Source organism: Acomys russatus, chromosome X (assembly GCF_903995435.1).
Source record: "Acomys russatus chromosome X, mAcoRus1.1, whole genome shotgun sequence".
In the NCBI taxonomy this organism is placed as follows: domain Eukaryota; kingdom Metazoa; phylum Chordata; class Mammalia; order Rodentia; family Muridae; genus Acomys; species Acomys russatus.
In genome coordinates, this window is record NC_067169.1 from 81,611,580 (window position 1) to 81,636,159 (window position 24,580).

The 24,580-nt window shown below is 45.0% G+C and overlaps 1 protein-coding gene and 1 pseudogene across 1 annotated transcript; both read right to left on the reverse strand.

Moving 5' to 3' along the window:
* Positions 1-6,211: 6,211 nt before the first annotated feature.
* LOC127185375 (14-3-3 protein theta-like) lies at positions 6,212-18,326 on the reverse strand (annotated as a pseudogene).
* Positions 18,327-20,857: 2,531 nt separating this feature from the next.
* Ripply1 (ripply transcriptional repressor 1) lies at positions 20,858-24,222 on the reverse strand. Its single transcript, XM_051141273.1, has 4 exons — positions 23,190-24,222; positions 22,262-22,337; positions 21,616-21,683; positions 20,858-21,180 (listed from the first exon to the last, which is right to left on the reverse strand). The coding sequence occupies exons 1-4, from the start codon at positions 23,327-23,329 to the stop codon at positions 20,961-20,963; spliced, it is 504 nt and encodes a 167-aa protein (XP_050997230.1). The 5' UTR covers positions 23,330-24,222; the 3' UTR covers positions 20,858-20,960.
* Positions 24,223-24,580: the final 358 nt, after the last annotated feature.

Sequence of the window (24,580 nt, forward strand, 5' to 3'; positions counted from 1 at the left end):
TTTCTGTGAGTTTGAGGCCAGCCAAGGCTACATAGAGAAATCCTGTCTTGAAAAACAAACAAACAAACAAACAAACAAAAATTTCAACATGCATAAAGAAGGAGCTCACAAGGACTGCTCAGTCCTAGCAGAGAGGCAATTTCCACTGATGGCTTAGTGGAAGGAAAGTCACTTTTCTTTAGGGGTATGGTCACTGGTAGTTGTCTGTGCCCCAGTGGAAGACTCACAGCCACGTGCATATGAGTAATTGGACTCAGCAGGGTGGACACACACACACACACACACACACACACACACACACACACACACACACACGGACAAAAAGTTGGGAGGCACTGGAGAGTACTGGGTGGGAGTTTGGAATGGGGAGTAAGGGTGAATATGATCACTAAGTCATATACTTACATAACATTTCAAGAGATAAAACAAATATTTTAATTTTTGAAGAGAAAAGACAGGCAGACACCAGGGATGGATGCATGCACAGAGGAATGAGGACTTGAAGAAGCAGTGAGAAGGAGAGAAGCTTCAGAACCAGCATTGCTGACATCATGGCCATGGCCCTTAAGGCACCAGAATTGTGAGAAAATTATTTATGCTGTTTAACTCACACAGCCATCTGTAGATCCTCATGGATGAAGTGGGTTTTTTTCCCCATGCCTTTTGCCTAACTGATTTGTATATCTACTTTACTTTTTGTTGTTTTGTTTTTGCTGTTGTATTTTGAGGACTCTATAATCTAGATGTAAGTCTTTGTCTTTTGTGGTTTGTTAATAATGACTCAAAAGACCTTTAACAGAAAACAAGTTGTTATTTTAATGAGGTCCAGTTTATCCATTTTTCTTTTGTAACAGGAAATTTGATGTTGTCTTGGCACTCTTTGCCTGCCTGGAGATATTAAAGATTTTCTGCTTTTGTACTAGTTTGTGATATATTTTTAAACAATTACATGTGTTTATTACTTATATCATAGTAAAAACTTTGGTTTTTTAAAAAATCCCAGTTATGGAAGCTGGAGAGATGGCTCAATGGTTGAGGACACTGAATGCCCTTCCAGAGGATCCAGGTTCAAATCCCAACACCCACATGGCAACTCTCAACTGTGTATAAGTTCCAAGATCTGACACCTACACATGGACATGCTGGCAAGCAAAACACCAATGCACATCAAATTTTAAAAAATATATTTTAAAAACCCAATTATGCTATGTGAATTTTTTTGTTTTAATTCCAGGTGTGGGATATGGGGCTGCTTCAGATTGTCCACAGCAGCTCACTATGATTTGTCTCATGCGCTAGGAGGGCCATGATTTTTGCTAACTGAAATAGTTTGTGTTTGGAATCCTGGGGACCCTGGAGAGGGTATAAAAATGTCAGAGTAATAGGGCAGTGGTGGAGCATGCCTTTAGTCCCAACACTCAGGCGGCAGAGGCAGGTGGGGATCTCTGTGAGTTCAAGGCCAGCCTGTTCTACAAAGTGAATTCCACAAAGAAACCCAGTCTTGGAGGGGAAAAAAAGGCCAGAAAGCCCTGAGAGATTCAGCAAGCTGCTGCTCCCCTTACTGCTCTGTTGCTGCCCCTGCTCCTGCTGGTTCTTGCTGCTGCATTTGCTGGTTGCTGATTGCTGATTGCTTTCGCTATTTGCTCTTTGCTGGATTGCTACTTGCTGATTGGACTTGCTCCAAGGAACTTGATGCCCCTAGTCAGCAGGATGTAGTCTAAAGGGATCTATGCATATGCCCTCTTGTCTCCTTAGTGTTGGGGGGTTGGACAGGATAAGGGTGGTGTAGAGAGGCAGGAAAAACAACACAATAAATTAGCCAAAAGCATAGCTACAGTATATGTGCCATGTGTTTATTATATGTGTATATTTGTGTATACACACATGCCATGCTATAAATGTGAAAATCAGAGGACATCTTGTGGCCCTCCTTTTTCACTACGTGGGTGTAGGGAACTGAAATAAGGTCATCACATAAAGTATCTTTATCTGCTAAGCCAACTTGCCATCCCTATGATGCATTTTGAGTGTTGAGGTTGGTTTTTTTTTTATTTATTTGAATCTATCTATGTATGTATTTAGTGTGTGTGTGTGTGTGTGTGTGTGTGTGTGTGTGTGTGTAACAAGTGAAGTCCTAAGTAAATGTGTATAGTTTGACATGAGCATAGCCATGTCAAAGATCCAAATATTTTAGATTCATAAGAGTGGAGAAGCCTTCCCCATGTAGAGTTTAGAGGTATGACAAAGCTGTCTTCTGGCTATGTGCGGATGTTAACAATGTGTGCAAAGAAACAAAAAACAAACAAAACAAAAACATTAACTGTAGCTTTCTCCCATCCCTAGGTGTTTAGGGCCTGAAAAATGCCGTCTTGATAAACTCGCTTCCTTGTTCAACTAAAATAACCCACCTCCTTGTTCAACTGAGTATAATAAACAAGCTGCACTTTTTGCATGCTGTGGTTTCTCCATCCAAACACCCACTCCATTATATCTCAGCTTTTATGGAATTTGTCTGTCTTTTCTTCATTCCTTCATTGCCCTTGGTTGGGATTCTGGGACCCAACTGTGCAAACACTCAGCATTTGAGTGCTCTGTTTTTTGTTTGTTTGGTTGGTTTTGGTTTTGGTTTTGGTTTCGTTTTTTGAGACAGGGTTTCTCTGTGTATCCCTGGGTCTCCTAGACTCACTTTGTAGACCAGGCTGGCCTCGAACTCACAGCAGTCTGCCTGTCTCTGCCTTCTGAGTGCTGAAATTAAAAGCCTGTACCACCACACCCAGCTTTGTGTTCTCTATTTTTATTGTTAGGGTTTTTGTTGTTGTTGTTGTTAACCTTAAAGTGTCTTTTAAAATTACAGATAAGTTTATTTCATGATTTTTTAAAATGTTTCTGCATTGAGGGTAACCAAATCTCCCCATGTTAAAATACATATTACTGGGGCTGGAGAGATGGCTCAGTGGTTAAGAGCACTGTCCTGAGTTCAATTTCCAGCAACCACATGGTGGCTTACAACCATCTACAATGTGATCTGGTGCCCTCTTCTGGCCTGCAGGTGTACATGCAGCTAGAGCACTGATACGTAAAATAAATATATAAATCTTTTTTAAAATGCACCTTACCTTTACATAGTTTTAATTTTTTACTGAAAATGTTTTAACTCCCTGTCCTTTACTTTGTAAAAGAAGAGTGTGCTTTAAACTCGTAGCAGTCCTCCTGTCTCAGCCTCCCAGATCTCAGGCCTCCCAGGTGCCAGTATCACCTGGCAGCATGTGGCACCATGCTTGGCTCTGTCAACGTTTTCAAAACTACAATCCACTGTCACTAAGCATAGCCATTTTGTGTCCTCTCACTAGTATCTCTCCAACTTCCTTTATTTGCCCTCTAACCTCTGCCCTGAGCCACCATCATCCCATTTTCCTGAGGTAAACTTTAGGAGATGAAGTCTGTATGTTGGAGAGATATTTGTACCTCCCATGGTCCTTCCAGCACTGTTCACGGTAACATAAAGAAGCAACAGATGAAGGGATGAGGAAGAGGTGGTGCGCATGCTCAGCCTTTAAATAGAAAGCAGCCCTGCCATGTGTGATATGAATGACTGAGGGCACCAGCTTAAGTGAAGCCACCCACAGAGAGACAAATGACAGATGATCTCACTTATATGTGGAATCTTAAAGAGTTGATGCATTTTGAATTTTTTTTAAATAAAGGGTGCAATTTAATGCGAGCTTCAGCATTTTGTGCTTCTGCCTGTGCAGTTGTTGCAGCGCCATTTTTGGACAAGCTTTCTCTCCTAGAATTGCTTTTATGCTTCTGAAAGAACTCAGTTTGCTCTTTGTGTGTGGGCGTATTCACTTTCAGTTTTTAAAGACATTTTTTTCCTGAGTATCAACTTCTACATTACATTTTCGTCTTTCTTTCACAAGATTATCCCATTGTCTTTGGCTTTTATTGGTTCCATGCATCTGTCAGTTCTATTGTGGCTCTTTTGAGGCTAATGTACTTGGTTTTGGTGTTTTGTTTACTTGTTGTTGTTGTTTTGCCCTCTAACTGGCTAAAGCCTTAACATTAATCGAGAATGACCAATGTAAACTTTCCAAGGAGCGTTTGGAATACAACTGAAGATAAATTATAATCTCACAGATATGTACTTGCAGATAGGATCTTGTAGTTTATGTAGTTAGTTTTTAAACCCACCTCTTTCCTTTATAAAATATTAAGTACTTATTTATGAATTAATGACAAGGTCTCCGTAGGCTGGCCTCAGAGGTCTGGGATTTCAGCTTTAACCACCATGCCAACTTTAGCTCTCTTTTTTCTTCTTTGTAAACAATGTGTTTCATTTCATTTCTCTCTGTCCCTCTCTCTCTCTCTCTGTCTCTCTGTCTCTGTTTCTCTCTCTCTCTCTCTCTCTCTCTCTCTCTCTCTCTCTCTCTCTCTCTCTCTGTGTGTGTGTGTGTGTGTGTGTGTGTGTGTGTGTGTGTGTGTGTGCCAGCCACACGTGTGGGTGCCCAAATAGACCAGAATAGGACATAGAATCCCCTGGCCCTGGAGTTATAAGCGTTTGTGAGCTAGCCAATATGAGTGCTGGGAAGTGGACCTGAGTCTTCTGCAAGAAGGATTCCCAACCACTGAGCAATCTCTCCAGTCCTTATATTTCTGTAATTCTATTGTCTTCTTTCTCAGTTATGGTGTTTTCAGCTGCATGCAGTTTTCTTGATTCCATAAAAATGAATTTTCCTCAGGAAATTCTAGATTCTAGACTCTAGAAGGAATGTTGTAAGTTCAAATCCATCCTGGTAACTTAGTGAGGCTAGCTTAGGATACTATATTACAAAGTTCTCTCAAAACAAACAAACATGCTAAGGGTAAAGATACTAAGTATTACACACACACAGACACATACACGACAAAAACTCGAATGATTACGATACTGAAGCTCTTTGTGCAGTCTTTATTAAAGGGTTAACGTTGGCCTAGAGATTGCATAGCAAGTAAAGGCACCCACTGCTTTGCCTGATAACCTGCTCTGATCCCTAGAACACATGCGGCGAGAGTGGAGAGAACCAGCTCCCTCACGGTGTCCATGAGCACTGTAGTAAACACATGTTCGCAAACATCCATAGACACAAAATAAGTAAATAAATGTTACCTGTCATGTTTTTTTAAAAATCAGATGTCGTTTTATTTTGTTACTCTGTTGCTACATAGGGCAGAACATTTCCATAAGGCTCTTTTGGGACTACGGACAATGATTAGGAAACACACACTATAGTGGTCCAACTCTCTAAAGAACAATCACTGGACAAACTGGACACCCTCTCACATGTGCACAAATCTGCATGGAAAAGTACTGAAGCTTAGACATGGACTTGTGGACTTCATTTCTCCTTTCTAGTGTGTGTGGGTTTTTTTGTTTGTTTGGTTTTGTTTTTTCGAGACAGGTTTTCTGTGTGTGGCCTTGGCTGTCCTGGACTCACACCAGGCTAGCCTCACCTCACAGAGATCCGCCTGCCTCTGCCTCTCAAGTGCTGGGATTAAATGCGTGCATGCCCCCCGTTGCTAGTGTACTAAGAAAGGACGTGCATTTTAATTTACCCAAAGCAATGCTTGTATTCTGGCAGCAACATGCTACTTCTATTACAGGGTAAGGTGAATACAAAGGCAGGAGGTGTATGTGAATTTTTATTGGGTAGGAAGTTGCCAACTTAAACAGCAGCAAATGAAGAATGCATAAGGAAGCTCCATGCTGTCACTGACAAATGCAGCTTCCAGAACATGTGACATAGGAGACATTTCAACCTGGCCCAAGCCAGGATGCACTGAGTGCTTTCCCATTCAATCTAACACTTCTGGATCCCTACTAAAAAGGAATGTGTGGTAAAAGCATGGAAAAGTTGCTTACGGAAGGAAAACCCCAAAGAAGGGTCAGAGCGGGAATGTAGAAATCAAGTTATTATTACAATCACTTTAAATTGTAATGCACTACATTTCCATATCTTCACAGTAGTACAAAACACAGCCACTTGCAGAACTGGGTTCAGGTTACTTAAATACCAAATGTGCTGTCAGTCCTCTACACAAGTGTCTGGAAGTTACTCGTGTTTATATGAAATGAGGCTATTGATACTTTTCTACAGCAGTAACTGCACACTAGGAAGGCTGAGACAACACAAACCAAGGTATGGAGTTTTCCCAAAGCTACAGTGTGAAAAGACTATGAACAGTTGATCCCATACACACGAATGGGCTTCCTTGCAAGAGGAAATCCAAGTGGAATAAGGAATGGAGATGTGAAAAGGTTTTCTTGAGGGGAAGGAGGAAGGTGCTCTGGATGCCTTGAGGTTTTAGTCCCCTCTGCTATGTCACATTCTTTGCCTGCACTGTCTGAAGTCCAGAATGTTAAGTTGTCGCTAAGCAACTGCCTGATGAGGGTGCTGTCTTTGTAGGAATCTTTGTTCATTATATCAAGCTCTGCTATAGCCTCATCAAAAGCCATTTTAGCCAGGGTGCAGGCGAGCTCTGCACTATTAAGGATCTCATAGTAAAATACAGAAAAGTTAAGAGCCAGCCTCAGGCAGATTGGATGTGTAGGTTGCATCTCTTTCATGCTTATATCAAACACCTCTTGGTAGGCTCCTTGGGAATTATCGATCATTTGTTTTTAATCATCACTACAAGAAACTTCACCAAGCTACCGGAAATAATCTCCCTTCATTTTCAGATAGAAGACCTTACTCTCCGGCTTAGTTGTATTGGCTATTAAATACTTACCCAACAACTCCAGGACCTTGGTACAGATGGACCTCAGCTCTGACTCTACTTTCTCCTGATAGTCCTTGATCAACTGCAACTTCTTGTTGGAGGTGTTGGTCACTGACAGCAAGTTGCACTCCTCATTGGACACCTCAGCGCCCTGCTTTGTCACAGCTTTCGTGCAGATGGTCCTGTCCTCTCAGCTCTCAGCCTGCCCCCACCTCAGTTTGACCATCTGGATCAGCTTCATCTAATCTATGGCAAATCAGGGAAAGCGCCGAGCCTGATTAGGAGGAGTCTTCCTTATAGTCTCTGCGGCCATGCCAGAAGTCAGCTTTCATGTTTTTGTTGTTGTTTGTTGTTGCTGTTGTTATTATATTTTGGGGTTTTTTGGGGGGGATGTGCTTTGTTTGGTTTTGATTTTTCAGGACAGGGCCTCTCTGTAGCCCTGGCTGTCGTAGACTCACTTTGTAGACCAGGCTGGCCTCGAACTCACAGAGATCTGCTTGCCTCTGCCTCCCGGAGGGGTGTGCCACCATGCTGGGCAGCTTTCCAATTTTGAAAAGTGGTTTTTATCATATAACAAGGCACCCAACTCTCACTCCATCCCTGCCCTCACACACACACACACACACACACACACACACACACACACACACACACACATACACACACACACACACATTTAGGTTAAGGGATTAAAGGCTGTTCCTTTTTAAGACATGAGGATACTAAACCACTTGTCCAATATATTACTGTTCATATGACAGTATTCGAACACGCAACCAAGTCAGGTCTCTCGATAACCTGTGCTCCTTCCTTTCCATCACATTATCCTCATCTCCGAACTATTAAACTTGAGTAGAACCTACTACTACACTATAGAGAGAACAATGCAAAATCCCTATACTAGGGAGGTGGATATGGGGAACTGCGCTGTGGTGGTACTGACCATTACTTGTTTTTGTCTGCAGTTGAAACATTGTGCTCCACTGGTTGCCTTCATTTTCCTTGTTTTGAGTCTCATTATTCGGCCCTTGGTTTACTCCCTCTTGGGGACTTTCCACAGTGCTGTGCGATTGCTGGTTCCTCCCCTCTATAAGCAGTTCTGTTACTCCCAATAAACAGCATTCTCTTAGCACCAATGACCCATTGTTGTGTTGTCTTTTCAATCGGCAGACCCTCACCGGCAGACCCTCGCCGGAGCCTAGACTATCTCTGCAGTTTAAAGTTATCTGCCTTGGCTGTACAGCATACCCAACACAAGCCTGCAATCAGGTTCCCGTGGTGTGTTCAGAGGAAGTTTTCATTATTATCCTACGACAAAGGCCCTACTCCCAGACTAAGAATTTCACTACATTGTGCCCATGAGAATGCTACGAGCAACTGGATGGAAGCTTTCTAGAGATACAGCATTTAAACTGAATGAGTGAAGGACAGAAAAGCAAGTGCTGTGTGTTCTTACCTATCATGTGGAAGTATTGGAGAGTTTCATGGGCAAGAGATGCTGAGAAGGGTGCGAGAATATGCGAACAAAGGGAATGAGACGGTGTAAGGATATGATTGAGTGGGAAGATAACTCCTTATGTTCTATAGAGGAGAGTGGGTTACTGACTAACAGGAATCAATAAAATATCTCAAAATAGCCAGTACACAGGAATTTGAATGTAGGTAACAGAAAGAAAGTTTTTTTTGGTAAGGGATAGATGAGCCGAGTACCCAGATCCTGCCTTTACTTGTTATTATAAATCCATTAGAATATCCCCTGATAATATGCACAGTTACTGTGTCAGTTTAAAAGTTATTAACTTGTGTTTAACAGCTGAATATTATTCCATTGTGTAAATGCACCACAGTTTATCAGTTCTTCAGTTGAGGGACATCCAGGTTGTTTCCAGGTTTTGGCTATTACGAACAACAACAACAAAAAAAAGCTGCTATGAACATAGTTGAGCAAAAGTTTTCTTCATATGGTAGAGTGTCTTTCGGGCATAGCTATACCACAGGTGGTAAGCTGGGTCTTGAGACAGCTGATTCTCCAGGTGGCGGTGGAACTGCTGCTGAACCTCTGACATACACTCTGGAGGCCACAATTTGGTCACTGCCCCTTGGAAGGATGGCCTTGTGGGCACACAGAGGAAGAGGATGCAGGTTACCCTGATGAGATGTTATAGGCTGTGGCCAGACAGTGGGGAAGACAGTGTCAGAGGTCTAGGGGAGGGGAAGAATAGGGCAGAAGAGAGAGGGAGGGTGGTAGTTGGAAGATAAGAGGTAGGGGAGTACAATTGGAATGTATGTGTGAATAAGTGAGAATAAATAAAATATATTTAAAAAGAAAAATAAGTAAATAAAAAGGAAAAGGCCTTTTCTGTTAAGTTTTGACTGCCTAATAAAGATTTAATTCCAATCTTATGCAGTAAAAGAAAAGTTATTAACTTAAAAAAAATAATTTGGGGGACTGGAGAGATGGCTTTGTGGTTAAGAGCACTGGCTGCTCTTCCAAAGAGCCCGGGTTCAATTCCCAGCACCCACATGGCAGCTCACAACTGTCTGTAACTCCAGTTCCAGGGGATCTGACACCCCATACCAATGTACATTAAATAAAAAAATATTTAAGGAATTTGAGTTTAATTTGATGTATATCCTGGTTCCTCAGAAGTCAGCAATGTGTGAGGGTAGTGAGTACATACCCCGTTTTAACCCACAGCAGACACAGGGTAGGAGCCAAAGTCACCAGAACAGATTTGGCATGACCTAACAATCCAGTGGCTCATTGGACTGTGTACTCGCAGATGGGTGTCATGGTTCACTATGATGACTCTGCTCACTAATGACAGAAGGCCCAGGACTTGATTTCCAGCTAATCTGATTAGTAAGTAACTCCCACCTAGAAAGATTGAAAGCAGAGATATAGGAAGTGCCTGGCATTACAATTGACAGTACTTGCTATCTGCCATAGACCATGGCTGAAGCATGGAGAGAGAGTTAAAAATGTTCCAATTCCTGACTTTTAGACAGTGTGCCCTTGGTGTTCCACAAATTGAAAGCTTGGGTTGCCATGGTGATGAGAGACACAAAGACAAATTCGGTGTCACTCAGAAATCCAGCAAGAGGAAGTAACAAGATTTCCCCTCTCTACAGAGCCAGGCTTGCCAGGGCTCCCATAGCAAATAAGGGCTAGGCTGGGGGGGTCTTTGGGCTCCGTGATTTATCACAGTCCTGCTTGGATGGTTGCCAGTATGTTAGAATGAGAGGAGACAGTCAACTTAGATTAATATGTTCTCTTCCCCTGAGTCATGTCAAGTGTCACTGAGAGCTTTGAGTTATTTATTATCACTCCCCCGACCCCGTGGGCCTGCAAAGAGATGCTGCTTCTGGGATCCACACTGATGGCTCAAATCAACACTTCCCAATCTTTGCACCAACTAGAGATAGGTTGCCCTTCTGAGACCTGGTGGTTAGTTCCAACAAGAGCTGAGTGGCTAAATAAATCCAGCTGCGGGTATAGAGTAGTGCTTGGGTAAAGAAACAACTTTTGTGTCACCTAACCTTTGAAAGTATTCTTGCCCTGTGGTTTTAAGCTGGTATCTTTTAAAAATTCTTTTATTCATTCACTTTACATCCCAATCACATTCTTCTTCCTCCTCTCCTCTCAGACCCACCCATCCACCCATCCTCTTTTCCCCTTTTCACTATCCCCTTCTCCTCAGAAAAAAGGAGGCACCCTACCAACACACCCCTGTACATCAAGTCGCATCAGGACTAAGTGCATCCTCTTCCACTGAAGCCAGAAAATGCAGCACAGCAAGGGGAAAGGCAGGCAACATAGTCCATGTCAGAGACGCCCCGCTCCCCTGCCCCGCCCTGCTCGCTAGGGACGTGGCTATTGTGAGTCACCAGGCCTAGCAATTCTTTTACGTGAATAATTACAGTTTGACAGTTTACCTGGGATACAACTTAAGCCTCTGTGGGAGCAGGAAATGGGGCAGCAGAGTACAGCTGTGTGGCTTTCAAAAGGTCAGGCATGGCCTGAGGTAGAAATGAGTCACACTAGAACAGAACCCAGGGCCATAGGTAACTGGGAGCGCTGGTGGGAAGCACTGAGCTTGACAGGAAGACTCTGGGTGCTGGTCCGGCTTCCTGTGTAGCCTGGAATACAGCATGCCCTCTTTCACCACACTCCATATTGTGTGTGTGTGTGTGTGTGTGTGTGTGTGTGTGTGTGTGTGTCTATGAAAAGAACCAAATGAAAGCCCGAAATAAAGTTGCTCTAAAATGCAGAAAGAGACACATGCCTGTGTGAGGCAGTATTAACATCTGCAAGAGACAGGAGATGTGCAATTGGGAGTCTTAAAACTATACCCAGAGAACACCCGGAGTGTTAGCCTGTCTGAGTCACAAGTGCTAAAATAGAGCATCTTCTTCTTTTTTCACTCATGATCCCTTTTCACTCAATGAGATTTTGCACAGCCTTGGGTATACACACATGTACAATAGTTATACACATTATTTACCTATAATAAACTGTAAAGATTTAGTATTTTAAATTCTTTGGTGTACACAGAATTGGGTATGATGACTCAGGAAGTAAAATCCTTGCTGTGCATACCTGATGACTTGAGCTTGACATCTGTATCCCACAATGGAGGAGAGAAGTGACTCTGAAAAGTGGTCCTCTGACCTCCACATGAGCACCACAGTATGCTTATCGCTGCACGCACACAGGCAAGCATACAAGAACAGCAAGAGTAAGGATGAAAACAGACTTGCTTGCAAATTAGTTTGATGTGCCTGTCTGTTTTTATCTAAAGAATTCAACCATGATGGAATATTGATCCTGCAGGCTGTGGGGGCACTTTCAATTGCATAATTATTGGTGCTGAGGATGCCACTTTACCTATGTACATAGCACAAAAGGCTAAGAGTATGTTAGAACCATTGCCCAAATTGTTGGAAGTGTATTCATTTGAAGCCGAAGTTTATTTAATGATGGTTTTAATGAAACTCAAGATAGCGACCCCAACGGCAATATTAAAAAAAATAATGTATTTATTTTTATGTTCTGTGCTTTGGTGCCTTAACTGCATGTATGTCTATGGGAGGGTTACAGACAGTTGTGAACTGCCATGTGGTTGCTGGAATTGAACCCAGGTCCTCTGATAGAGCAGTCAGTACTCCTAACTGCTGAGCCATCTCTCCAGCCCAGCCAGCAACATATATTAAAACCAAACATCACATGAGTTGAAAAATGAAAGAAACTGGTGAGTCTCTGTTGACTATAACCAAACCAGAACAGCTCTATAAGAACAGAGAACTCCTTCTGGCTAGCAGAAGCATCACAAAAGGCCCACTGGGTCAGGCATTTCCTGGCACTGCATGGTGCGACAGCATGTGCAGTGCAAAGTGTGCATGTCGTGTGTTAAGCAGCAAGGCTCTAGTGACGCTGAGCAGTGCTCCATGGTGAACATTTTTTCCCATCAGTTTTGACTGCATTCCCCCCTCTTTCAACTCCTCCTAGATCTTCCCACTGCCCCACCCACACAACTTGAGGTTTGTCCCCCCTCTCTCACAAAAAATGAAAATCAGAAAAGAAAATACAAAAATGTCAAAGCAAAAAATTACACACACACACACACACACACACACACACACACACACAATGGGACCTGCCGTGGAGTGTGGTTGATATACCCAGTGACCCTCTGTTGGAGAAAACTGATTTGGGGAAGTACTTTTTGTTTTGTTTTGTTTGTTTTTTTGAGACATGGTTTCTCTGTGCAGAGAACTACTTCTTTATGCATGCACTCAGAACAGTTTTATTGCTGACATAACTTTTTGCTACCCCCAGATTCAGTTACACAACCCCACATAGGATCATGACCCACAGTTTACAAAGCCATGCCCTGAGCTGGGGAGCAGTGGTGCACACTTGTAACCCTAGCACTTGGGAGGCAGAGGTATGTGGATCTTTGTGAGTTCAAAGGCCACCATGGTCTACAAAGAGAATCCAGGACAGCCAAGGCTGTCTCGAAAAACCAAACAAAAAGAAACTATACCTTACATCATTGCTGCCAGTGCACCCTTTGGGACAAGACAGAGGGTTTGAGACAACCAAACACATAACAAAAGTAAAGTACACAGGGTGGGGAGGGGAACTGAAGCTGGAGATGTGACTGTTCAGTGTGTGTTTAAAACAGAACAGTGAGCCTGGTTTGGTAGCACAGACCTGTAATGTCAGCACTTAACAGAAGAAAACAGGATGATCACAAGTTTAAGGTCCTGTTCAACTGCTATGTGACAAGTTCAAGGTCAGGCTGCACCATCTGAGTTATCTACAAATCTGTGTGTAATATGCTTATATGTGTACACACACACACACACACACACACACACACACACACACACACACACACATATATATATATATATATATATATATATATAGTGGGTCTAAAATGAAGAAGGGAAGGAGGGAAGAAGGAAAGTATGAAGGAGGAGAAGGGGAGGAAGGGAAACTCAGCCTTAAGAATATTCTAGTGAACACTTGGCTACAGAAGAGAATTTTTTTTTAAGATTTATTTATTTATTATTATGTATACAGTGCTCTGCCTGCATGCACACCTGCAGGCCAGAGGAGGGCATCAGATCACATTATAGATGATTGTGAGCCACCATGTGGTTGCTGGGAATTGAACTCAGGACCTCAAGAAGAGCAGTCAGTGCTCTTAACCGCTGAGCCATCTCTCCAGCCCCTAGAAGAGAATTTTTATCGAGGTTTAAGATTTAGCTTTAGTTTAATTCCACAGCTTGTCCCCATAACAACCAAGCTCTAACATTTGCTGCCCAGGTATGCTGTCGCCTGCTCCTACCCTCAGCTATTTAAGTGCCTGGGGTGGGAGGACAGCTTAAACTCAGAAGATGATGCCCAGCGAAGTCCATGGGAACGAAAGAAAGTGCGAAGAGGGAACTTACTTTTGTACGTTTCGGTAACGTGTGATTTGTGATGCAGTTACTGTGTCAAATCACGTAGTAAGCCTGTTAGCTGTGTTGGGTCTATGGATACATTACACATCTTTTACAACATGCCAGTAGGCTACAATTTAATGGTGTTTTTAAAACAGTTGTCCTACTGAACCATTGAAAATAATTTCATAAATATTAATGGTTCCATCCTAGTCTTGTGTGGCAAGTTCTTAACATTTTATGTGTGGCCCTTATTTTCCCCCATGGAAGAAGAGTTATTTTATGGAGATATTTTTCCCTTTTATGCTATCTTCTTAAGCTTTCATGTGTACCGTCTTCAAACAAGATTTCTGAGTGTGTTTCTTAGAATTTTTACTATTACAACCTGTCTTTTTTTCATTCACTCAGAAAAGGCAAGCGGCTTTCCATTATCATCATAGGTAAGAGCAAGTTAGAACCCTAAAAGTGTAAGTTTGGGGTTCAGCCACTAGAGGGTACTGTGTCTCTTTCTGATAAGGGACACCAATTGAACTTGGGGTGCGGTGTTGGGGGAGCGGCTGTTCACACCTTGTGATTCCAGTTTTAGGGTTGACTCTCAGTCTTTTACAATCCACACTTCCCCTCTTTCCCCTCTGGCTTCAGGTATCACCAATGACCGGTATGGGTGACAGTTCACACACATTTTTTCCTTGTCATATGTAGGAGGCAGCTTGCCTGCTGTGTTCTTGAGGGCTTCTCTGGGGGAATGGAGAGGACCCGAGTAGTCAGTTGCAAGTCAGGACTTCTCCTCCCCACCCCCACCCCACCCATATGTGCACTGTCACAGGTCTCTGGCTGACCCACTGCTGCTGCTGCTGCTGCTGCAGCTGCAGTGTGACTAATGGCCAGGCCACTGCACTTCTCTGAGTCAAATGTCCCCCACTCTGAGGGGCTTTGGTGAGGCACTTTCTGAGCAGAGGGTGAAGGGTGAAAAGCCGGCTAGGGAGTGCTCAGCAGTAGTTCAGGGTAGTTTCCCTACCCTGGTGGAACATGGTCAGGGCAGCTGAGGCCTGCACTCAGGTGATGCTAAGACTCTCATCTCTGTCACCAGTATCCCACCCCTGGCAGCATTATACCTATACCTAAGTAAAGTTCTGAGTGCTTGATTCTCTCTGCTCAGCACCAGATTCCAAAAGTCCCTTCTTCTGTGACCCCTTTCACTGGCCTTCAGCTTTTCCTGGCTCTTGGCCCAGAGCTCTTCACATCCTCTGACTCACTTCCCTCCAGGCACAACTTAAACTTTTTCTTCTCGACCCTCCCACAGGACCTTTGCCAAGCTCTGTTCATTTCACCTCCTCAGGGCACAGGCCTTCAGACCTGAAGGCCCCAAGTCCCACTTTTACCATTTCCCATCACGTAACCACAGGCAAATGTTGTCATTTCTCAAAGCTTGCCTTAGCCAATTAGTATTTGTGAGCAGACTCCCCCTGTATTATCTCTGAGCGTCCATTTCCTCATCTATATACTAAGGGTGGTAATGGCTATTATACTTGGGGGTGTTATAAGGGTTAAATGAGGTGATTCATATAAGTGCCCAGGTTATTTGTTTTTTATAAAAACTGCTCTAAGCCTAAGATTCCCTAACTCCCCATGCCTCACAGTTGTTGTATGAAAATTTCAGGTCAAATCTCCCGGCCTGCTGCTTAGAAATGCTTCAAGAATCATCTGTGAGCTGGGCACAGTGGCACACGAGTGTAATCCCAGCACTCGGGAAGACAGAGGCAGGCGGGTCTCTGTGAGCTTGAGGCCAGCTACAAAGCAAGTCCAGGATAGCCAGGGCCACACAGAGAAATCCTGTCTCAAACCAAAACCAAACAAAAAAGAAAGAGGTTTGTAGCTTTTACAAAGGTACAAAAAGAAGAAAGAAAGAAAGAAAGAAAGAAAGAAAGAAAGAAAGAAAGTAATAAACCCCAAAAATGCAACATCAAAATTTTAGGACAAAAATTGTAATCAAGTAACACTAAAAAGAGTCCTGAGAAACCTTAGCCCTGCCTCTTCTCAGCCCTGTGCTGCCTCCAGCCTTCTTCCCACCAACACTCAGAAGAGGGTGAAACCTGGAGCATCTGTCCCAGGAAGCAGGTCTCTTTCCACATTCATTTAGAATCAAACTAGTCTGCGTTTTATCGAAACAAAACAGAAAGATGGACGGACAGATGGCTAGACGGATGGACTGACGGATGGAAGGAAGGACAGACAGATAGATAGACAAATGAACTGACAGACAGATAGACAGATGAACAGACAGACAGACAGATGAACTGATGGACAGACGGACGGACAGATGGACGATGGACAGACAGACGGACAGACATGGAGAAAGGGTTAAAAAATGTTCCACTTCCCTAATATTAGACTGTTCCTTAAATGCCTATTGGGAAGGAATTGATCTCAATGCTGGCTCCTCAGCTTGGGTTGCCATGGTGATAAGAGACTGAAGATCAAGTAAAGGCACAAAGAAAAATTCGGTGTCACTCAGAAATCCAGCAAGAGGAAGTAACAAGATTTCCCCTCTCTACAGAGCCAGGCTTGCCAGGGCTCCCATAGCAAATAAGGGCTAGGCTGGGGGGTCTTAGGGCTCCGTGATTTATCACAGTCCTGCTTGGATGGTTGCCAGTATGTTAGAATGAGAGGAGACAGTCAAGTTAGAATAATATGTTCTCTTCCCCTGAGTCATGTCAAGTGTCACTGAGAGCTTTGAGTTATGTATTATCACTCCCCCCAACCCCGTGGGCCTGCAAAGAGATGCTGCTTCTGGGATCCACACTGATGGCTCAAATTAACACTTCCCAATCTTTGCACCAACTAGAGGCAGAGACAGGTGGATCTCTGTGAGTTCGAGGACAGCCTGTTCTACAACACAAGTCCATGACAGCCAAGGCTACACAGAGAAACCCTGTCTTGAAAAACAAAAACCAAAAAAGAAAGAAAGAAAAAGAAAGAACATGGTTCTGCCATGCCTCCAAGTCACTTTACCACCTGTGCTCTTCGGGATGCAAAAAAGTTGCATCAGTGGCATCACCAACTACCCACACACCCTCTGCTGGATCTCTGCGGTTAGACTAGACAAGTAGTCCCCTTGCCTCCCCAGGCTCTGGTAGTAAAACTTTGGGCCTTGAGGCTGGAGAGATGGCTCAGCAGTTAAGAGCACAGGCTGTTCTTCTAAAAGAGCCAGATTTGAGTCCCTGCACACAGACACGGTAACTCACAACTGTTTGTAACTCCAGATCTAGGGGATCTGTGGATCTTCTGACCTCCTCATTTGCATGCTGCATTGATATAATGGCAGGTAAAAATCCACATATAACAAACTAATTTTAAAAATTATTGGGGAATTCTTGTTAACAATTTTTCATTTTATAATTTGAGCATATTTTCCCTCTCTCAACACCTCCCATATCTTCCCCACCTCCCTATCTAATTTTTTAAATACAATTCCCCATTAATTTTTTTCTGAGACAGGGTTTCTCTGTGTAACCTTGGCTGCCCTGGACTGGCTTTGTAGACTAGGTTGGCCTCGAACTCACAGCGATACGCCTGCCTATGCTTCCCTGATTGCTGGGATTAAAGGGGTGTGTCACCATACCCAGTTCCCCATCCACCTTTTAAAAACACGGCGACCTTAATGTTTTAATATCTCTATGCCCTGGCACTTGTTGCATCAATGTCCATATTGAAGGCCCAGCTCAAATACAGTCTCGCCTTCAATGGAAGTTATTGCCAAGTAAGGAGCAATGCATGCTGGGGTGATGGTGGATGGAGCACTAGGGTGGAACAAGTAGGAGGCACTAGAAATCCTCTGTGGTTTGTGCAGATGTTTTCTTCCAAATCTATGCCATGACTCTGCAGTTGTTCTAGGGTAGCGGGCTCACTGGCTCTGCCTAGTTAGAGCAGAAAATTTTAGTCACTTAGCAACTGTACAGGGGGGAAGTGGACTGGAAGCCATTTCAGGACACGAGATTGGGAGGAACATAAGACAAAATGTCAGTCCAGTAAACAGCATGTGAGCAATAAGGGGAGGGGGAGGAGAGCGAAAAGCATTCCCTGGAGTAGGGAATTACTACTCAGGCGCTTTTGGGGCTTGAAACCTCTGAGGATTTATGGATTCATAAGTTTATGCTGTCTAATACTTTAAAACCAAGGATATTGGGATTCCAAGGCTTTTAAATCCTTATAACCTATGGTGGAAGAAGAACTTGAGCAATTTCTGAGCTACAAAAAGCTAACAGCTTAGGACCTAAAGCAAGGTTTTTAATTGGAACACTGGACATCTTAAACTGCTAATCAATTCTCCTTTGGTTTGAAACCTTTCTTGGTTTTTTTTTTTTACCCTTGGGACGGTGTTTTCAAATTGTCTTCCTCCAAGTCTAGGGATCATTGAAGGTGTTTGTTTCCAAAAGAAAAAGGAGAGAGCTTGCTTACGAGAGAGTACAATAGCTCAGGGGAATGGGATGGGGGGTGTGGGGCTTGGGGGGCTGGGGGGCTTGGGGGGTGGAGGTGGGTGGAGTGGGGGGGTTCTATTCCCCACCTCCATCCTGCAGCTCCATTTTTGGCTTCCCTCCCTCGGGCAGCTCCATTTTTATCTGATTTACACTTTTGACTTCTGCATTCAATTCAGAAAAAAAAAGAGGTTTCCTGCTAAAGACTGTCAAGTTTTAAAAGCTCTCTCCCAGGACAAATGAGCCTCAAATCTAAGGAGCATTTGAACACAGAGTGGCCCAGCAAGCCCCAGTTGGCCTTCCTTGTGTTTATTGTTTATAAACATTGCAAGCTTTTCTTTGACTGGTAAACTATTAAATGAGGACGAAGATTAACCAAAGAGGCCTGAGATATACTCACGAGTTAAATAACTCAGACACTGTCACCCTCAAGCCTGAAAGCACATTTCTTTTACACTATCAATAGTCCCCAGTACAGACATTATCACTATGTGCCAGGGCCTATGCTATTTTCTTTACTCCATCTCATGGAATCTGCACAGCCACACGGACAGTAACCGTCCCCATAGCCTCATGCCATGGATAAATAGTCTGTTGCTCAGGGTGGATTAGTAACTCGCCCAAGGTCATTCCTCTGGCTCCTGGGAGATTCCACTTCACTTACCGGAAGACACAGAATGGACTAAAGGTGTTAAAGTGGTCAAAGTCCAGTTGCCTGACAGCCTTCTTCTAAGACCAAGGTTGAGTTTTAACCAATAGATGCCACCGGGGCATGAGTTTGGTGGCCTACTTCAGAATGCCCACCCCGTTTAGGGAAGTCCCAGCCAGGGTTCTGAACTAGAGCAATTTATCTCAGGTTCCCAGGGAAGGGAAAAGAAAAGAGCCACCATTTTACTTTTTCGTAAGATGTTGTTAGCATTTCCCCTCCACAGTTAAGGAACGCTTTGAGAAAGTGAGCAAGTGGATCACTCATGCTTCTTCCAAAAGCTGCTCTGAGAACACCTGAGGATTTTTCCTTTATGATTTTTTGAGCCTGCTTCTGTGCATCGAGTTAGGCTGGGAAGTTTCATGGGATACTGAACACAGGTTCCTGCAAAGGGAAGGAGGAGGCAGATGCTCTATCATAGATGAGACAGGGCGTGGGTGAGGTTACCCAGCCTGGACTCAGGGACCTGGAGACAATCCCCATAAAATGTGAGGTACTTCTATTGAATGAATGAGAGTTTAAATGGCCTTATAAGAGTAGAAAGCCACCAGGCGTGGTGGTGCACACCTTTGATCCCAGCACTAGGGAGGCAGAGGCAGGTAAATCACTGAGTTCAAGGCTGGCCACATCGTGCTCAGACAGCCAGAGTTACAAAGCAAGACAAAGCCAAAAACACAAGCGCAGATGATTTAAAAAGGCAGAATACCGGGGCTGGAGAGATGGCTCAACAGTTAAGAGCACTAGCTATTTTTCCAGAGGTCCTGAGTTCAACTCCCAGCAACCACAACCGTCTGTGATGGGATCTGATGCCCTCTTCTGGTGTGCATGAAGACAGAACACTCGTGTATACAGAATTCATAAATAAATAAATAAATAAATCTTTTTTTTTTTTTATAGGCAGAATACAGTAAAGGCTTTATTCGTGAATGCATAGCATTGGATGTCTGTATTCAAGCACGTGTTTTCCTAAGTAAAGAAGCCATAGTGCCTCATGATAATCTGTGACCCAAAAGAAGAAACCATAAGTCTAGTTGGTGAGGCAAGACCATGACCTGATTTGGTAGCCAGTGTGCAGACAGATTGTGAAACACAATTCTGAAAGCAAGAAAAATTGTTGACAAGTAACTGGGACAGGGCTAACATAGCTCGGGCTATGGTAGATACTGAGAGAACCAAAGAGATACAATTGACAGGATTTAATGGGTGCTTAGATATCCCTCCTCATATGGAACAACAGCCCCCAAGGATTCAATGAGAAAACACCTCTCTCTTTACCCCAGGCCCCATTCTCTACCGGCAACTCACAAGCTGCCCCGTGGGGGGCTTTGTCTTTCTCAGGTGTCCTTGAAGTTTAATCAAGCCTGATTTCACAACTGGATAGAGAGGCTCTGTTCCCACCATTACATTCTCAGAGGAGTAAAATTTGTCATCTGACCTCAGGTAGAGCAACGAATCGGCCTTGAGTTGGTCTCTGACCCTCCGCCTATGGCTTCACAACACGGGCAGAGTTCAGTTAAGAAATCAGCACAATTCCAAGAAAAGGCAAACATCATTGCATTTATTTTTCTCCTGACTTATCTTAGGCCAATACCCAGAGTGAACGAACAGCAGGCAAAGTGGGATGCAGGTCCCCAGACAAGCAAATTCTCAAGATACCTCCTTCCCCTCCCCTCCCTTCCCTTCCTTTCCTCCTTGGATCTGGTGTTGGTGTCTTTGAAAACTGGGAAATCAAAGGACCCCGGGGAGTGACAGCTCTCTTGTCCGAGGGCATCCCTGGCCCTGGTATACCTCCTGAGGGCTTTATAAGTTAGGTTTTCCTGACTCCCCTTCCAGGTCTTAGGAACCTCCTACTGTTGGCACAAGAGTAGCCCAGACAAGAACATGCCAGAGGCCTAGACTGGCAGGCTGATCAGGAAAGCCGGGGTGAGCTAGACGGCCTCAGGACACTGGTTTCAGTCTCTGGAGACTCTGCTAATCGATGCCCTTGGAAACCTGCCAAGCATAACTGGGACTGCTTCCACTTGGACAGGTCATGGGGGCGGGGGCGGCGGTCAGGGGAATTAGCTTCATGTGGCTTCATGTGGTTCGGCCTCTGGTACCCTCTCACACTCTTCTGGCCCTTGTTCACTGACGTCTTCCTCTTCATCCTCTTCCTTGTCTTCCTCTTCCTCCTCACTGTCAGAATCGTCATATAAGTTAATGGTAGCCTGGACAGGGAAGTTCTGTAGTAACATCTCCCCAGCACTGTACAGATAGTCAAAGGAGCGAGACTTAGGCCAGAAGAGCCTGTGGACAGAGAAGAAACAGGGCACCTAACTTAGGCCAGTAGGGCCAAGAAGGAAGGCAACCCTTAGAGAGGATCACTAGCTGCTGGAAAGGGCTTTGTCACAGAACCTTTGCAATTGTTCCAAAATGGTTCCAGGAAGAAATGTCACCTATGACAGCTCTGCAGCTGCAGTAGAGAGTAGGTCACCGCAGTGTCGCTGAATTCCAGGCACCACTAACCATGCCATCACTCCAGCCCTTCTTTTCCTACTAAGGTAATCTTTTATTGGTGGTGGTGGGGGGGTGGTCACAGGATTTCATCTTTAGAGCTCAGTGATAGGGAGGGCCCCTGGGGAAAGTTACTCTTTCCTCCTGCGTCATGCATGGTTTTGTCATGAGCATACATAATGCTCATGGCTGTTTGTCACATTCCGAACTTGGACACCAGAAGCTTACCTGACAGGATGACGGAACTTGGAGTCAGCAGCCTTGGTGGCCTCAGCAGCTGTTGCCCGACCAGCAGCCTGTCCAAAGCAAAAGGTAGCATGTGGCTTAACTTGCCTCTCCCAAAGCAAGGGTCAGAAATCTGCAGATTCTGACAATCTACAAAATGCTTAGGCATCCCTTGGGAATCCAGCCACCTCCCAGCCCTGCCCTACAGCAAGGGCTCTCTGTCTTAGATCTGGTTTTAAAAAAACAAGTAGAAAGGGTCATCGGGGTTGTTTTCTTTCCTGACCCTGTTTCAGTGCCTGGTTGGAAGCTGTCCAGGGGACGGATTCTCTTAGAGGATAAAACATTCAGGGAAAAGAGTGAGAGAGCACTGGGGCAAGGTACCATGAGGCTTGGATTCCAGTATCAGCTCTACCACACACTGGCTGTGAGTCCAGCCCAGGTCCCTTACCCACTCTATGCCCTCATCTTCTCGTCTCATTTGTCATGGAAACCTTGGCCCTGCCTTCCTCCCAGAGCTGCTGTGGGGATGAAATGGTAATGGAGTTGATAAAATGCTGCCCCACATTGGCAATCTTGGACTGGATGTCTGAGAAGGGGGAAGGGTAGGTATATGTATCAGAGAAAATGTGTCACGGAGCCTCAAACTCACCCAGTCCACCAGCCTTCTCATCTGCCTTGGTTGGTCATTGGCAGAGGACAGCCAGGGTCTCCAAAGAAAAGCTCCTCTGAGGGAAAGAGAAGACATCAGTTGGTAGCTAAACACAGACTTCCCCTGAAAGTTTGGCTCATGAGCCATCTGCCCCAGGGTATCTTTTGTTCGCTGCCACTGAGTCAAGGCTGACACAGATACCCCTCCTCTCTACTCCAACAATGTTATCGCTGCTCTTATCCCACCATTTTGTGCTTGTCTGCTTGAGCTGAAAGATACGTACAGGCATCTCTGAATCCTTAACCCCCTGAACAATGCCTTGCGCATGGGAGGGACTTAGCGAAAGTTTGGGGAATGGGAGTGGGAAATATTTGGAGGAGAGACCTTTGGCACTAAGTAGTAGAGAACAGAACCCTGCCATCCTTCTAGCTGGAAAAAGGGTCCAGACAGCCCCCCTGGGCCCATTGCTTCTCCACTAGACTTCCAGAGGCAAGGAAAAGCAAATAGGAAACTTGTGGCTTGCTCAGGACAGAGTCAGCACCCCCAACCAAAGGCCTCTTTTAGACTTTGTCCCTTCCACTCTATGTCACCTGCCACTAGGTCCCATAGTCCAGGTTGCGTTAAGCCTAATTTCCACAGCAATCTCTCCTGTTTCTCCACTGAATTGTACAGACTAGCCTATGAGAGTCAGGCTACTTGGCTTTCAGCTTTGGCAATGTCCACTGTCTCTCTGTCCCCTCCTATCACCTGGAGTGATGAGAGAGATGAAATATTCCAGCCAAAGGTATAGGGGAAAGGTTGAGGCTCTTTACTGTCTGCCCCCTTCCAAGAAAACAAGACTACCACCACCACCAGTAGCATCTTCCCTTCTCCCATCCCCATCTCCCTAAGACTGAGTTCAGGCTGTCAAAAGCTGACTTCCACTTACCTTTCATTCCCAGACACTTCTTGTCCATTGATTCGTTGTTGGGCCGGGGCCGGGCCAGAGGGAGCAGCAGCAGGGGCTGCAGGGGGAGCAGCGGCAGCAGGGGCTGCAGGGGGAGCAGCAGCGGGAGCAGCAGAGTCCATCCTTGGGACACCAAGACAGACAGGCTGTAGGCTCTTCCAGGTCGCAGAACCTACGGGACTCTTTTGGCTTTTCCCCTAGAGACCCTTTTATAGGCCCTGCCTTGACTCATCAATTATTCAGGCAGTGCCTGGGGTGGGGGATGTGGGATGGCGGTGGTGCAGATTCAGGGATGGGGCTCCTGGAGAGAGAGAGTTCTGTTCTTGAGTGTGAAATCTCTCCCAGTTGAATAAACAGGGTCCTGATGGAAGTGAGGGGTCTGCTATAGCTCCAAGTCAGAAAGGAAAACAAAAGAAGGGGTACATTTCACACCATTTGTGTGATTTCCCCCGAGGCAGTAGAAGGGCCCAAGGTAGGGAGGAGGAGCTCTCATTAGCGCGCAGGCTTGTGTGGACAGAGGGCTCGGGGACATGGGCCTTTAGCAAAGCTGATTCTCTCTCGCTGAGAAAAGAAGGCTCTGTGATGAGTGAGGGACTCACCAGCTAGTTCAGCTCAAATCTCAAGTAAATTTGCCAGGTGGACCTGATACAGGGTCATTGCCATGAAGGATGCCATGTGACTTAGAGTAAAGAAGGGTTCTGGGTGGGGCAGATCCAGTCTCCTGCAGGGTAAACCTCAAGTCATCTTTCAATGCCCCCCACCACCACCACCTACCCTGACTGCTCAGTTGACTTGCAAAAGTGCCTAGAGCCCCCTCGGGCCTCAGTAGAAAGTGATGTGGTGTGGGGAGCGGGCGGGCGGGCGGGCCCAGGGAGTTTGCAAAGCAGATTCCAAATGGCACAGCTCAGATTCTAGTTTAGGAGTCCCAGGTGCTGGAGGCTGGGAGAGTTCTGGCCAGCACTGAGCTGCCTGAGGGCCATCCCAGGCCTCAGTCCTCTCACGTGAGGGTGCTGGCTCAGTGGGTCCCCCAAGGCCCTGCCAGCCTGAACGCTCTGTGACAGGAGCCGGGTATTGGTACTGACCAGGGGAGAGCCAAAAGCTTTGTGCAGAGTCCTTGGCATGCGCCAGCTTTTGGGTCTTCGCCAGGACGCTTTCAGTTACAACAACTGGCAGGCACTTCATGCTTAGAGGTTTCAAAAATATTCCTCCTGACCTCAGTGGCCAGCAAGCACCTGCCCAGATTTAGTGTCTTGGAGATTCATCACAGCCTGGTTTGTAATGTTCAAAAATTAGAAACAACCTCAGTGTCCAATAATAGGAAAGCCGTTAGATTTATTAATTGTGGCCAATCTTGTAATCACACACTGAGCAGG

Excerpts from the sequence above, each read along its gene's own strand:
- Ripply1 (XM_051141273.1), bottom strand. The coding sequence starts at position 23,329 with ATGGACTCTGCTGCTCCCGCTGCTGCTCCCCCTGCAGCCCCTGCTGCC. Across the intron at positions 22,338-23,189 it reads GAAGTGTCTGGGAATGAAAG|AGGAGCTTTTCTTTGGAGAC; the intron begins GTAAGTGGAAGT and ends TCTTTCCCTCAG. Across the intron at positions 21,684-22,261 it reads TGAGAAGGCTGGTGGACTGG|GCTGCTGGTCGGGCAACAGC; the intron begins GTGAGTTTGAGG and ends TGCTTTGGACAG.